The sequence below is a fragment of the Thunnus thynnus genome, chromosome 7 (assembly GCF_963924715.1).
Source record: "Thunnus thynnus chromosome 7, fThuThy2.1, whole genome shotgun sequence".
Lineage (NCBI taxonomy): Eukaryota > Metazoa > Chordata > Actinopteri > Scombriformes > Scombridae > Thunnus > Thunnus thynnus.
This window is the reverse complement of record NC_089523.1, coordinates 26,053,476-26,067,754: the sequence shown is the minus strand read 5'-3', so window position 1 is coordinate 26,067,754 and position 14,279 is coordinate 26,053,476. Positions and strand designations below refer to the sequence as shown.

General features: G+C 39.7%; 1 protein-coding gene and 1 long non-coding RNA gene across 8 annotated transcripts; one reads left to right on the top strand and one right to left on the bottom strand.

Annotated features, from left to right (window-relative positions):
* Window positions 1-596: 596 nt before the first annotated feature.
* spartb (spartin b) lies at window positions 597-9,206 on the top strand. Of its 3 annotated transcripts, XM_067595189.1 has the most exons (9): window positions 917-1,073; window positions 1,348-2,198; window positions 4,275-4,472; window positions 5,885-6,038; window positions 6,155-6,349; window positions 6,442-6,600; window positions 6,710-6,800; window positions 6,984-7,030; window positions 7,883-9,206. In XM_067595189.1, the coding sequence occupies exons 1-9, from the start codon at window positions 1,061-1,063 to the stop codon at window positions 7,987-7,989; spliced, it is 1,815 nt and encodes a 604-aa protein (XP_067451290.1). In that variant the 5' UTR covers window positions 917-1,060; the 3' UTR covers window positions 7,990-9,206. The 3 variants fall into 3 exon arrangements, with proteins under 3 accessions (XP_067451289.1, XP_067451290.1, XP_067451288.1); XM_067595188.1 differs by lacking the exons at window positions 917-1,073; window positions 6,984-7,030 and adding an exon at window positions 597-886; XM_067595187.1 differs by lacking the exon at window positions 6,984-7,030 and having other exon boundaries at window positions 919-1,073.
* Window positions 9,207-9,824: 618 nt separating this feature from the next.
* LOC137186332 (uncharacterized) lies at window positions 9,825-14,266 on the bottom strand. Of its 5 annotated transcripts, none has more exons than XR_010929005.1 (6): window positions 14,183-14,266; window positions 12,020-12,153; window positions 11,675-11,823; window positions 11,530-11,588; window positions 11,367-11,433; window positions 9,825-11,230 (listed from the first exon to the last, which is right to left on the bottom strand). It is a non-coding gene; the product is annotated as an uncharacterized lncRNA (long non-coding RNA). The 5 variants fall into 5 exon arrangements; XR_010929004.1 differs by having other exon boundaries at window positions 9,825-11,242; window positions 11,367-11,421; XR_010929002.1 differs by having other exon boundaries at window positions 9,826-11,230; window positions 11,367-11,421.
* Window positions 14,267-14,279: the final 13 nt, after the last annotated feature.

Genomic DNA, 14,279 nt, shown 5'->3' with positions numbered 1-14,279 from the left:
TACATTGAAGTAGGCGACATCTAGTGTCCAGTCCAGCAGTTCAATTTTTGAAATTAAAAGTATTTAACTTATTTTTAGATTCTGGAAATGTTTAATGAGGGAGAAGGAATAGATGTCATCAAGATTTTAACATGGCAATTTACTCTTTTGTGGAAAAACCATATCAGGCACAAATATTTATTCAAAGTAGAGTATTTTACACACATCTTAAAACTTGTCTGGAGGGGATATTTTTAAAATGATAGTAATAAGTAATAATAAATCTGACTTACGGAGCCAGCTAAAGGCATCTTTAGGCTTGCTAATTGTTCTTTAGTGATCACAGTTAGAGATTGAAACTTTATTTTCAGTGGGACTAATACAAATATTAATACGGGTTATTACAAGTCTTTAGTGTTATAAATTCATAATGATTTAGTGCAAAGTGCAAAGCCAGTTGAGGCAGGCAGACGCGTTATAATTATTATTATTTTTATTTTTATGATTTTTTTTTCCCCCACCCGTATTCTGCAAAGACCCGCCCCTACTCTGCCTCTGATTGGCTCTGACGCAGATATTCTTCCTAAGTAACCAATCAGAGGCAGAGTAGGGCGTGTCTTCGCAGAATGCCGGTGGGGAAAAAGATAAGGCTGACACGATACTACTGACATCCATGACTTTTGATTTGACAGATCGATGCGAGTATTCCAATGTACATTGGGAACTCATGACAAGGCTCATCAGCGATTATTTACTTTATTAACTTTACTAAGATAGACGGTTACTGACTGATCTTAAGTTTATTCGATAGCTGGAAGGATCTTTATCTGACGAGAGCACGTAACGTTAACTGCGAGATAGCTAACTGGCTAATTAAGCTGTCATTCGGAGTTTCACGCTCACCGGGGTAAGTGTGGATAAGTTACATGACAGAGCTAATGCTAACAGTTGTCTTGTTGATGTTTTTATTCGTGCCGCTGTTGATACCATGGCATGGCGTAACTGAACGGAAACGTTAGCTGTTGTTAGTTTCTGTTTCAAATTTAGCATCACAATTAGCTTGTTTTAGCTTGCTTTAAGTATGGTCAGGCAGGGTACGTTATTAGCCAGAAAGCTTCACCCATGCAATTTGACATTTCATAACATGGTTTGATTCCCGATTGTGTAACAGGTTATCTCTTAAAAACATAGCTGTTATTTCAAATAGGGTTAACCCATAATCCTAATTAACGTGAGCTATTAGTGCGTCAAATTCTAGCTAAGTTTTTTTGTTTTGTTGTTTTTTTTCTTATTGATAATGTTGTAACCTACATGTGTTTCATGGTACAGTATAATTCATATGAAAGCTCATTTTAAGTCTCTTTTCAGAGGGAATGGAGAAAGCTAAACAGGATGCATTTGACAATGCCAGACTTCAAGTGATCAAAGATGGCTATGAGAGGGCCTTTGAGTGCCTCAATAAAGGGCTGACAGCAGATGAAGCTGGAGACAAGTCAGAGGCTCTGGAGCTCTACAAGAAAGGGCGGCAACACCTTCTCAGGGCCATCAGTGTGCCCTCGCGGGGAGAGGAGTGTGTTGGTAGCTCCTGGGAATCAGCCAGACAGATGCAGCAGAAGATGCAGGAGACGCTGAACAACATCACCACTCGCATGGCCATATTAGAGACCAGCTCTGACGTCTGCTCTGGATCCGCACTGAGCTCCAGTAGTGGTGTGTCTGGCCTGAGTGCGACAGACAAGTCTGCAGAAGCCCTCTACCCAAAACTCCCCGCTAAAGAGAAGCCACAGAGGCCAGCTCCACCAAACCTACTTTCTGCTAATGGCCTTGCAGCCGGAGCAGTAGGAGGCATGCCTGCATGCAGCATTGTGGGTCAACCTCTTTCACCTACCAGACAGCTTGTGGTTCCATGTGACCAGCCTCCAGCTTACTCTGCTCAGGCGGCCGACGGCCACCTCTCTATCTCATACGGAACTGAGGCAGGGGAGCTGTCGTTGGTCGGGGATGAGTTCTACAGTCGTACGTCAAATTCAACACCATCTCCCCAGAGCATGGGTGAAGAGGGAGAGGAGATGCTGTATATCCCTCATGGGGTTCAGATATTCTTTGTCACGCCAGAGGGCCAAGTGAGCGCTCCGTCATACCCCGGCTACCTGAGGCTGGTGAAGTTTACTAGTGAGCACTCTGAAAGAATGCCCAACAGACCACCAGCATTTCTGCAGGTAAGAGTTACATCCCTCCCTCCCAAGTGTTTCAGCACACTTACTATCTGGTCAGGTGTAAAGCTTGAAATGACTAGATAAGCTACCCTTGTTCCCATCTGATGCAATAATTGCAGTGAAATGTCATCAGTGCACCATCACCAGTTCTCTCCAGGCTTTCTTGTGCCCTTTAACCTGATTTTGAAAGATGTTTACTCGGCTCATCAAGACCTCTTCCACTATGAGTCATCAAGCAGAAGGAGATAGGCGTGTTAATGATCTCTATCCTTTGCCCTATGGACGTGATCATGTGAGCGTTGTTGACTCAGTGCCCTAATCCCATTGGATTTGTGGATGTGTTGTCATCCTCCTGGGAAATCCCAGATCAGGATCGTTCCTGGCTCAAAATGAAACAAAGATTATATTTAAAACATGACCTACTGGATGTTAATTTATTTTTTGACAGGAAGATAAACTCAAATATGTTCCACATCCTAAGCTCATGTTTTACCTGTTCTGCATGATCTTACTACTTTCTAATTTTAAAAACAATATAAATATATTGTAATTTAAATATAAAGGGACTGTATTCACAAGGCAGTTAAGCAATAAATATTATACAGACATCATTTGTTGCACATTTGCCACTAATAAATGAAATACTCTGTGAAATAAGAGAACATATACTCCTGTATAATTTAATTCCATCAAATACAGCAGCCCTGTAATAAATGTAATAATGTTCACATTATGTTTAAATGTCAGACAATAAGAGATTCACAAGGACAGATAAATGTTAGGCTCCTGTTTCCAGACATCTGCCGTCACTACTAGCAACTCATTCAGGTAAAAGTCACTATTTGACCGACACTGTCTCCCCTCTCCATCGTCATTCTCCTGCAGCCAATGTCTTCGAATCTGTCACAGCTGACAAGTTTCCAGCATCTTGTTAGTAACATAAATTATACTTTTAATGGTAAGTGATGAGCAGTTAGTGCATCATCCTGCTGTGTTGTCTTTTCATCTAGAGACACACCGGAGTGACTTTGCTGTTGCAATTTTAGTTGGCAGGGATGCAATGAACTCCTGAAATATATTTTACCAGTGTGGCAGTGAGCTCAGGGATTGATAAAGACAGAATGGGATTTTAGCAAGTGTCTGTTTAGATAATTACCCATGAAGGAAAAATCTTGAGCACAGGAAGGCCGCTAAGGTTGTGTGACGATATTTTGCCTAGAGGGGAGTTCAGCATTTATTTTTTATGATGTAATTTAGTCTTTTAAAGGCACAGAAAGAACTCAGTCTACATCTAGGTACACTGTTCATTTGTCCTCAGCCAGTGTACAAACCATTAAGCCTTTGAACCACTTGATTGGTTTGTATATGTGAAGGTCATTTGTAAATACTACAGTAATAAAAAGACAGTGATAAGATAAGAAATTACTTATCAGCTTTGGTTTTTGTTCTAATACTTATTCAATAGTTTATCTAATTTATTGAACTCGCGTTGTTTTGAGCATTTTATTTTTTTTTTCCCATTTTTTTCTGCCGTCTGTTACAAAGCCACTACACAGATACTAGTGGATCATGAGACCGAAATTTGACTCCTCGTCGGGGAATTTCCCAGGTGCTAGTGGCAGTGGGTGACATCAGTGATTCACATGAGTGCAAGTAATTATTTAAACCCTGCTTTGCACTGCTTTGCTCTATAATCCTGTTAGACATGCGGCAGTCAGAGGGAGAGAGTGTCCTCTGGTTCGTCTTCTCTCAGACGTTTCACCGTGTTGCACTAATCAGAAACATTTCTTACTAATCAGAAGCTGAGCAAACTTTTGGACAACTATAAGACATGTCAGGTATCATTACGAGGTCATCTATAAAAACCTACAGTTAAGAAAGTTCCTGCTGCAGAGCTCTCCTCCCATCTTATGTTTGACTCCCATGTAAATGCACTTTACTGTAGGCTATATTATGGAATATCCTTCAGAAAAAATGGATATTTTGAGATGTGACATCATACGTCATCTTATTCACTGTCACATTTTCCAACAGCCTAGCCTTTTTAAATTTTTATTAACTTTCTTTCCCTCCTGGCAGGTGTGTGACTGGCTGTACCCTCTCATGGCCATGGACTCTCCAGTGTTGCTGTGTAACACTGGTGTGTTTATGTTTCCGGACATGATGGCGCCAGCTCCGGGCTATTATGTGGGGGTGGTGCTATCCTCTGAGCTGCCTGCTGCAGAGAGAGCGCTGTTCCAGGACCTGCTGTCCCAAATGACAGATCTGAGGGTTCAGGTCAGTGATGATGTGCAGACATGGCTACGACAGCATATGTTTTGACATTCTTTGGGGAATAAATGCAAATGGGGCCTAAGCTTTCGAAGACATATCGAAATACATCATCTATAATGTAATGCTATGTATTTTATGCTTTTTTTTCCCCCCCTGCTGACTAAATCTTATTTCCTGGATGCTCAGAGAAACTTAATTCTGAAATGTATTTCTATCTCACGCCACACTGTGTTTGTCTCAAAATATTTTTAAATAAGTATTTGAAGTCACCCAAGGATTGTTAGATAGTGCCTTTTTATAAATCCCCCTGTGCAAGTGGGGAGCACAGAGAGCTATTTTAGGCAAATGAGACTGTGAAGTTAGACTGTTTTGCCCTTACAGACACATTAAAGTGGATGTATCTTTGTTTGATTGTTCTATATTAAGGTAAAACTAGAATACTTAAGCTTCAGCTATTAGTGCTGACTACATGAATAAACAGATTTTTTTTCCATGCAAAAAAGTTTGCCCTCACACAGATGTTTTTGTATTTATCAATTCTATGTCAAAGTGCAGACCGACTTAAAAAGTTACCAAAACGGTGCGGTCACATGCAATTGTTAGTTAACTTTAAAACTGAATGATGTTTTTCATTCCCAAACACCCTCCTCAACGTCGATCATCACCAAAAAAATTCTGAAAATGTAGGAAACAAATCTATGCCTCTCATTAAAAAAAATTGACTTTGCTGCTTATGAAGGCTTTTGAGGCTGCAGACTCAGTAGATTCCAAACCTTTTCATACTTTTGGCCTGGCTTGATGCTCATGCTGCTGCTTACTTCTGAGCTGGCACACTTCTCACAGTTACCCTGCCTCAGCATTGCAGGGATTTGAGACAGGCAGGGGAGGAGAATTAATTAGATTTAATGCTCTTATCTTTAGCAGTTAGAACAACCTCAGAGCTTCATTTGAAAGACAAGTGCCAGTTCAGCCATGATGGAGGAGGAGACACTAGCTCAGACTGATGCAAAACAAGGTCATTTCTGATGTATGCAGTCAGGCTAGGTTTCTCTGATGGACCTGATTCCCCATCAGCAAGTAGGCACTTTTGTATTCTTTTCATTTATGGGTTTAGTAGAAGATTTTAGGATTTCAGCACAAAGGGAGACTGTTTTTTTGACTACACAGATATATGTTAAAGTTGCAATCTCTTTAGACAAATGGAGCATTGTAACAATTGGCACAGAATAATGAGAGGAGCTATTGTGCGAACAGGGGGGGGGGGGTGTTACTTGGAGACAAGCATCTGAACAGAGATGTAGAACTAGCACAATGTAGCAGACAAGTTGCCAAAAGATTTTGACTGACAAGTAGTTGTTATTTTCAGCCAACACTGTCTGTCTTACAGTAACTAATCAATGTGTCTGTTTGATCAGGCTCCAGATGAAGCTGCAGACAGCATTAATCTCAGTCAAAAGGTGTCCATCGTTCCAACTGAGGAGACTGCGCCAGCTACGACAAAGGAGGGGGAGGAGGAGGAGAAGGCTCTGCCCGAGTGGAGTGAAAAGGTGGCAAATGGGATTCTGACAGGTGAGGTCACGCTGCGCCCTTCACCTGAATATCTTTCTTCTTTAGTTTGTGATTATTTACAGTAGGAAAGAGCAGCCTATCATGACTTTGCCTATGTGATCCTGTTGACCTCTCAGGTGCATCCTGGTTAAGCTGGGGCCTCGTGAAAGGAGCCGAGTTCACAGGCAAGGCCATTCACAAGGGGGCATCTAAACTCAGAGAACACATCACCCCAGAGGACAAACCCACCCACGTCAGCCCCACAGTCACCAAAGGCCTCCATGTTGCCAAGCAAGCGACGGGGGGAGCTGTCAAAGTCAGCCAGTTTCTAGGTGACTAAATCATCTACAGTCAGCATGTTTCACTGACCTTGTGTGGTTATTCGACCGTGGATCTGTAATTGAGTAATGCTGTCTCACTACAGTGGACGGTGTGTGTACTGTCGCTGGCTGTGTGGGTCGGGAGTTGGCTCCACATGTGAAAAAACACGGAGGAAAGCTGATTCCAGAGTCCATGAAGAAAGACAAGGATGGGCGTTCTAACATAGATGGAGCCATGGTGGTGGCAGCTAGTGGAGTGCAAGGTACACTACACTTTTTATTCCCTAAGTGGAAGATTAGAAGAACATTACTAAAATGCGTCTCACATGCTTAAGCTTTATAGCAATAATGAAGCTTTGTGTTTATGCCCAGGATTTGCAACCATGTGGACTGGTTTGGAAGTAGCAGCAAAAAACATCACTACGAGTGTCGCATCAGAGACAGTCACCACTGTAAAACACAAGTAAGTCCTGCCTTCTATTTAAAACTACTTGTCTGACCACCGTCACTTGCCTGAATATGACATTTTTACCCAACACTGCTTGCTAGACAGCTTTTTGATGTGTAAGTTGCAAATGACCTCTTGCATTATACAAACAAAACCAAACGTGTGTTCACTTATTTCCCTTGTCAATTTGCTTTGCAGATTTAGGGGTCTACAAAACATCTTTGACCCACCTAATGAGAAGAAGTGTAATTTTCCTTAATTATACACAGCTATTTAACTCTTTACACTACTAATCACAAGCATGACATGAGCCTTTTTTTTTTTTTTTTGAATGATTTGGGTCTTGCACAAAACACTCTGTGTGGCAAGACACATGATGGTGCTGCTTTTACTGATTTCTTCAAATGTTTCTAATGGAAATCCCACAACACGCAATGTTTCTGTGCTGCCTGACCTTGAAATATTCCAATATTGTATGATTTTGGGGTAATACGTTCCAATGATGAGCAAAATACTCACATAATATACTTGATTAATTTCTTTTGGGTTGGGGGTTATGACAATTTACAGAATGAGGTGACAGAAATTTGTCAGCTATTTGGTCATAGCGTTTCTGCCTTTAATATTTCTGGTTGTTTTAGGCCATCGTGGGAAATGCTGCAAATCAATGAGCAGGACTTTCTTACTGGCAATACTGGATTTACATGAATTTTGCAATTTGATGAAGTAGCTTAATTTGTCAGGTATTTATTAAACCTGATTAGCAAATACAAAACATTCCCATATTCTTATTCTATCATTAAACAGTTTCTAAATTTAATTTCCAGAAATTTTACAATAGTGATAGATTATATCCACATCATCCTTCCCTAGATGTCTGAATTACAGTAGACAAAAGCACTGATTTAAAATTCATATTCTGGCAGTCAAACATTTCTAAATTCCAGATTGTGCACTTGCATGGGTGTAATCCTCACGTTGAAATTCACACACTGCATGGCATCTTGGCAATCCTTGCACTGCATATTAATTCTTCCCAAATCCTCTGTCTCTCGCCTCTCACCCTGACCTCTCACCCAATCTGACTTCTAATGAAGGTACGGTGACGCAGCAGGACACGCCACAGACCACGCTGTCAATTCTGCCATTAATGTCGGTATCACTGCCTTCAATATTGACAACCTGGGGATCAAAGCTGTGGTGAAAAGGACTGGTAAGCATACAGCGCAGGCCATTTTGGAAGACTACAATATTCAGGAAAAACCAGAGAATGGGAAGCAAGTGGAGAAATCTGAAAAATAGCCAGTAGTGCTATGCCTCTTTCCCTCGCTCAGCAATGCCTTAAAGCATAATTTGTATTCTTTGATCAAATAAATCTATATTTAATATTCTTTATTTATGATATGTTTTATATTTACAAAATAACTACTGTTATATGCATATCATATAGTTTGATACAGCTCATAAGCACTTTAATCTTAATATGAAATATAGATGGACCTAGACAGAGAAACAGCAGATTATATAATTCAAAAATACATACACTGTATTGATACACAATATAGAAGTGATTTTGTAAATTGGTTGGTTGATATGTAGTTTCATAACATTCAGGTATTATCACTTAACTTGTAAGATAACAATTTCACTGTACAAAGCATTGGATTGCGGTTGACTAGCCACTGATATCTTTTCTAATTTTTATGAAGTTTCTGTCTGTGTTAGTTTTTTTTTGACCCTGATAGGGTAAGTGAAGTTTGTCTACTTTGAATAAAATAACAAATGATATTATCTGTATGTCAGTATCTTCAGATATAAACTGCTTAAGACAAAAAAAAAAGTCTGATATACTGTTGTTTTTCCCCTGTGGTGTTTAAAATAAGAAGTAATCACTGCTGCTCACTGTGCCTGCAATTATAAAATGATATGCAAAAATCTGATATTTTGTAAAACCGCAACTTGTCTATGTATTTTTGTTGGACCTTCACTCGTTGCAAGACAGTTGTTGCCTCTCATCAATGAGGGTTACTTAGAGTTAAGTTTGCAAGAGGAGTCTAAAACTGTAAAAGTGGTTTGTTTTTGTTCTGCTATATTCTGCAATGCTGTTTTGAATATTTCACTTGAGCTGTTCCCACATATTTTCAAAATGGTGATGTTTATAATATTTAATATAAAACTATAGATTGCATTATTTTGATGTATAGACAAAACCTTTAACAAAATGTGACTTTTGAAGTGTGATGCTAACTGTTTCCAAACCAGCTATTTGTTTGCTTTATGAGTGAAGTGATCTGGTTTTTTGTTTTTTTCTCATTTTACACTTCAGCTTTAAGCCCTCAGCAGGTGATTGTTGCATATTAAGATTACTTTCCAACTTGAAAGACTGAAACTTTTCTGAAAAAATAAAACGATTAAAAGAAATTAGTGTCCGTATTTTTGAAGGTTTTGGGAGTCATGGGTATTATTTTGTGCCACATCGAGTAAGCACAAGATGGATTTGAACAGGAATTCTCATTTGTATATTTTAATCACTGAAGTACATATTAAAATCCAGCAATCCATTGTGTTAACACTATATTGACTCTACCAGCCTCTTAGCACCATCTAGTGGCTGTAAATTTTAGTTTCTTGTTTTATTTCCACAGACTGTTATACTGTAGGTTTATTCTGCAAATTATTTTTCACCTGAATTAGGAACATCAACAGAGGACATTAATTCTCTAAATGCTTTTTACATATCTTGTCTAACCAGTGTTGGAGTAATCACTTTGTAATGTCTGCTGAAGACATCTGATATTCAAATGTGTTTATGCGTCATTCCACAGAATTTTTATTGGCTACTGGACAGGAATGTTTTTGTGTTGTGGAGCCAGTAAAATTTCACTAGTAAAAAAAAAAAAGATTCAAATTTGGGGTTTATTGCACATGTGTGTCCCATAGTCAAACTAACTCACATTAATTTCAGAAATAAACACTGGCTAGTTCAGTATCTGTATATATATATATATACATATATATATATATATATATATGGATTGGCTATTTTTAAAATAGACTCATGGAAAATACAATAAAATGTGACTGTTCTGCTTTATTTACCTCAGAAATTAAAGAGACAAACCCTCTATAATTCTTTGTTGAAAAAACTAGAGATGTATTTAATATGAATGAAAATGCCACCTGTAAGTTTTTGACAACAAAAATAAAAAACTGCAAGCACTTTTAATCAAACATAGCAATACATTTATTGAGTGTTATGTATGCTGTGCTGCAAACATAACTCAGTTGTTGACTAACAAAGAAGACATTTCAATGTCCTTCAATATTTTACACTATAACCACAGTATATAGACATGTACTGCATGCCAACCTACTGTATGTACACCGCCCTCAAGCAAATCACATCAATGTAATTCTAGCTCAATAACATGTGACAGAAATGCTGTCAAAAAATAACTACCAACTTCCTGTAGATCTTTGACATATGCATTGTAGGCAACCACAAAGCCATAACAGATCTCTTCAAACAATACCAGTAGATCTGTTTCTCTGATATGCTTTGTGATAATTGGCTAATCACAACTGTAAAAATAAAGTAGATATCTAGCAAATAATTAGTGGCATTTCTTAACAAATAGTTAGGTTATCCCTAGGTAAGGTGAAAGAACAATGTTTACAAGATTAGCATCAGGGAAGCACAAGTTGCTGTTGGTATCTAACAGCAAATCCAGCCAAAAGGTACTGACCATGTCCTGTGGTCTGTTTGTCAGAGGGATACTACTATAGAGGTCACTCTCCTGGAGGAGTCATGAGTCACACAGAGCGTCTGACACTGGCTGATTAACATTTTCAGGTGTGAGGTCATCAGTACTTGTAGTTGCACCTTGATACAAGGACGATGAAATTATTGGTTGATTTGTAAAAATCTACCACTGAAACATTGTCAGTTGGACCAACCAAAGGTGCATCAATCTGACTTTGTTCTACTGGAGGTATAATTGAATTTGTTACAGCACTCTGTTCAGGTCTGTGGGCTTGGCCAAAGTTCACTGATTGGAGAGCAACAGGGTCCACCAGGCCAGGAGGGGCATCCAATAACACATGACTAAAGGCTGGGTCTAGTCCCACCTATGGTAAAAAAGTGTGACTGGTCATTGCTGATGTAAAGGCACATAAAGTTGCGTTCATGGATGTAGAGGTTGGCTTCATCCAGTTATTTTCCACAGCCCGAAACGAGGCAGAGAGAAATTGATCCTGGCACATTGGCAGCATTTGTCCCCGGGGAAGAGATGATTTGTCCAGCGGTATCGGCAGGGCATGCACCCTGGTCAGGCCATCAGCTGGAGGAAGCATCGGCTCCATCGTCGGCGGGTTGGTTATTGTGAGAGATGGCTGATGTACTTGTTAAGAGTTCTTCTGATGAGTGTATCTTCTTGAGACATGATCTGAAATTAAATCTTTACAAATTCAAACAGCAGCAGATTCTCAAACAATGCAAGGCATAGTCAGTACAACTGCAACAACAAACAAACAACATATGGGTTGACAAATAATCAATCACATCCTCAGTTGACTTCTTACTGTAGCAGCTGGCTTTGCTCTCTGTGAGGTGGTCCTCTTTAGCAACAATGTTCTTCTGTAGGAAAAACTGATTTTGTCACTAAAAACTTTATGTAAAAAGTCCATAAAGAAGAACTACAGCAGTTTTAATAATTCTATGGATATGGCTTTCTTTGGTTTCTACCATTTTTTCTGTGGTTTCTGTACATTTTTCCTCATACTTTCCTCTTCTGCTTTATTAACCTGTGAGAAACAGGACATTAAGTCACTGAAATTATCAAAGCAAGAGTTTGGCTTTCCTTGCAGTTAAAATGATGCAGTTGACCTACTTTAGACAGAATGTCTGGAGGCGGCGGCTCCTTCAAGTAGCTGATGTATCTGGCAGTGTGTTTAGTCTAGTGTGGTAGCCGTGTCCAACTGACCACTGACAAAGGGCATAAAGTCACACCAGCGTCAACAACATGTTCTGATGTGAAACCTGTGAAAACATTTAAAATATTACATGAGAATATATTACAGTCAACAGGAGCCACAAGTTATTGTTGATATAGTGTCACCACTTAACTAAATTTCCAAATTAGGAATATAACACAATGTTTAGATTGCTAATGCCTCAACTGAAAACCCAAGAGTTTCAGAAGAACACAATCTATAATCGACCAAGTCCAACCTACGTTTCTTTTCCTTGCGAGAATGAAGAGAAGCCTTGAGCTCGCTTTCCTTTAGAGAGGAGGGATGGGAGGGATTTTTTCTAGCAGGTCCATTTATAGACTCATCCTTAGACTTGAGGCGAAACACAGCCCTGAATCTGCACAAAACACACTGATGTCTCCATTATATGCAAAACAGTAGATTTACATATTAAGGTTTTAAAAAGTAGATGAAAAGTGTTTAGTGTTCTTTTCTTACTGCTCAGATGCTATAGTTTCATATAATTGGACACCGAACATTTTTATATTGTCGTAAATGTCCTGCGCTTTGCTCTAAAAGCCCAGGTTACATACAAAATATTAACTGAAAGATCAAATAAATAAGACTATGAGGATGTGTGCATAAGCTGTTAAGTGTGGTAGGCTACATCTGCACTCCATCTCCATACTTCAGAAAATAAGTCAACTTATTTTTAGATTTAATTGACAACTCACAAGTTGTCTGTTAAATAAGAAATAGACAATAAGAAAAAGCCTGTAAAAGTAAAGTTTGGTAAGCCTGATCAGCGAACAGACTTTTTGAGAGTTACCCTTACAACTTTAAGGATAAGTGGATTGTTCCTTCACCTAGCCAGCTGGACACATGCCCAATAATAAAGTAATTGTTTGCATCAGGTTGAACGGATTCAGAGATGCTGATAGCTATATAAGTTAGGATGTGTCCTAGTGGAAGTATGTCAATCTGCTGTGAAGATTGGGATACAAAAACATGTGCAAATCACCCATTAGGTGGTCTTCTATTCATACTTAAAGATGCAGTGTGTATAATTTAGTGGCATCTAGTGGAACAGTCTTAGCAGAAATGAATATAATCCTCAGAAGTATGTTTTAATTAGTGTATAATCACCTGAAGCTAAGATTCATTGTTTTTTCATTAGCTTAGAATGAGCCCTTTGTATCTACATAGGGAGCAGCCTACTTTTTTTCCCCACCTGATTCCATGACAACCCGTCCTAATCTGCCTCTGATTGGCTAGTACTTGTTGCCTTCGTTGGTTAGATTGTTTAGATTGAGGCATGAGGACCGAGATGGTTAGGGTAAAAGTATCAGGGTCAGAGCCAATCAGAACCTGAGTAGGGGCGGTCTTCCCAGAATGTGGGTGGGAAAAAAAAATCATGCTAGGGAGTAGCCTGTCTTCCACAGAGGCTGCCATGTTGCACCGCCACGTTTCTACATTAGCCCACAATGAACAAACCAAACAATGGTTCTAGAGAGGGCCTTTCACATTTTTTGTGAGTTATGCGGCCTGCGTAGGTTTTCCTACATGCTTGGAAGGGAAAGTAGGTCTATCTGCAGACTGGCAGTATCTACACGACACACCCACTTGGTGGGGTAGGTTTAGGCATGAGCAGATGGTTAGGGTTGGGGGTCAGGGAGGCGTGACGTGTAGCATGCCATCACAGTGACAACATCAAGGGTTTTTTTTTAGTAAAGTGGGTGTGTCATGTAGGTCTGCAAGACTATACACCCTTCTCCGGAAGGGGAGGGGCAGGGGGGGGTATTCAGTTTGTGACAATCTGCAACCTCTCAGCTAGATGCCTCTAAATCCTACACACTGCACCTTTAAGTGACGTTCATTGTTAGTTCACGTGAGCTTATACATGCGCTCCAGGTGTTATTTAACCAATTAATTACTCGGCATCTCTTACACCTGTGTGAGTTGGTTTCCAATCAGGTCAGATAGGCACATCCTCAAATGTGTTGCGTTTTATTAACTCTGTCCGGTCAGCTTGGGTAGGGATTTTATACCTAAAGTATGAACTGAAAACTCTTTAACAGCTACATCATCTTTAAAAAAGGGCGAGTTAGTTACACAAATGAAAACTGTCTTTGTATGAGAAGTTGTTTGAATCGTTGTCATGTTTTTGTCATGTGTGTTTGGTGTCATTTTACCTCACGGCTATCGTAATTTCGCCAATTAGAGACCTAGCTGCTAAAGTAGCCTAGCAGCAAAAATGTTGATGCTATGTAGGGACGTTTGAGGAAACATCTACTTGCCAACCACAAACGAGCGGTGGCTTTAAGCTCATTAAATGTTTTTCTGGGGTTTTTGGCTAATGAGTGAACGGTGGTCTACACCCGTCATGTGTGAGGTTCATGCAGGTCGACTCATGTACAAACACTCACCTATGTTGCCGCGAGCGCGCGCACTGACGCGGACGTGCACGAGCAGCGCTGACACCCGAGCGGTCCGGTGTAAATCACTGCAATGGCAGAGGAGTAG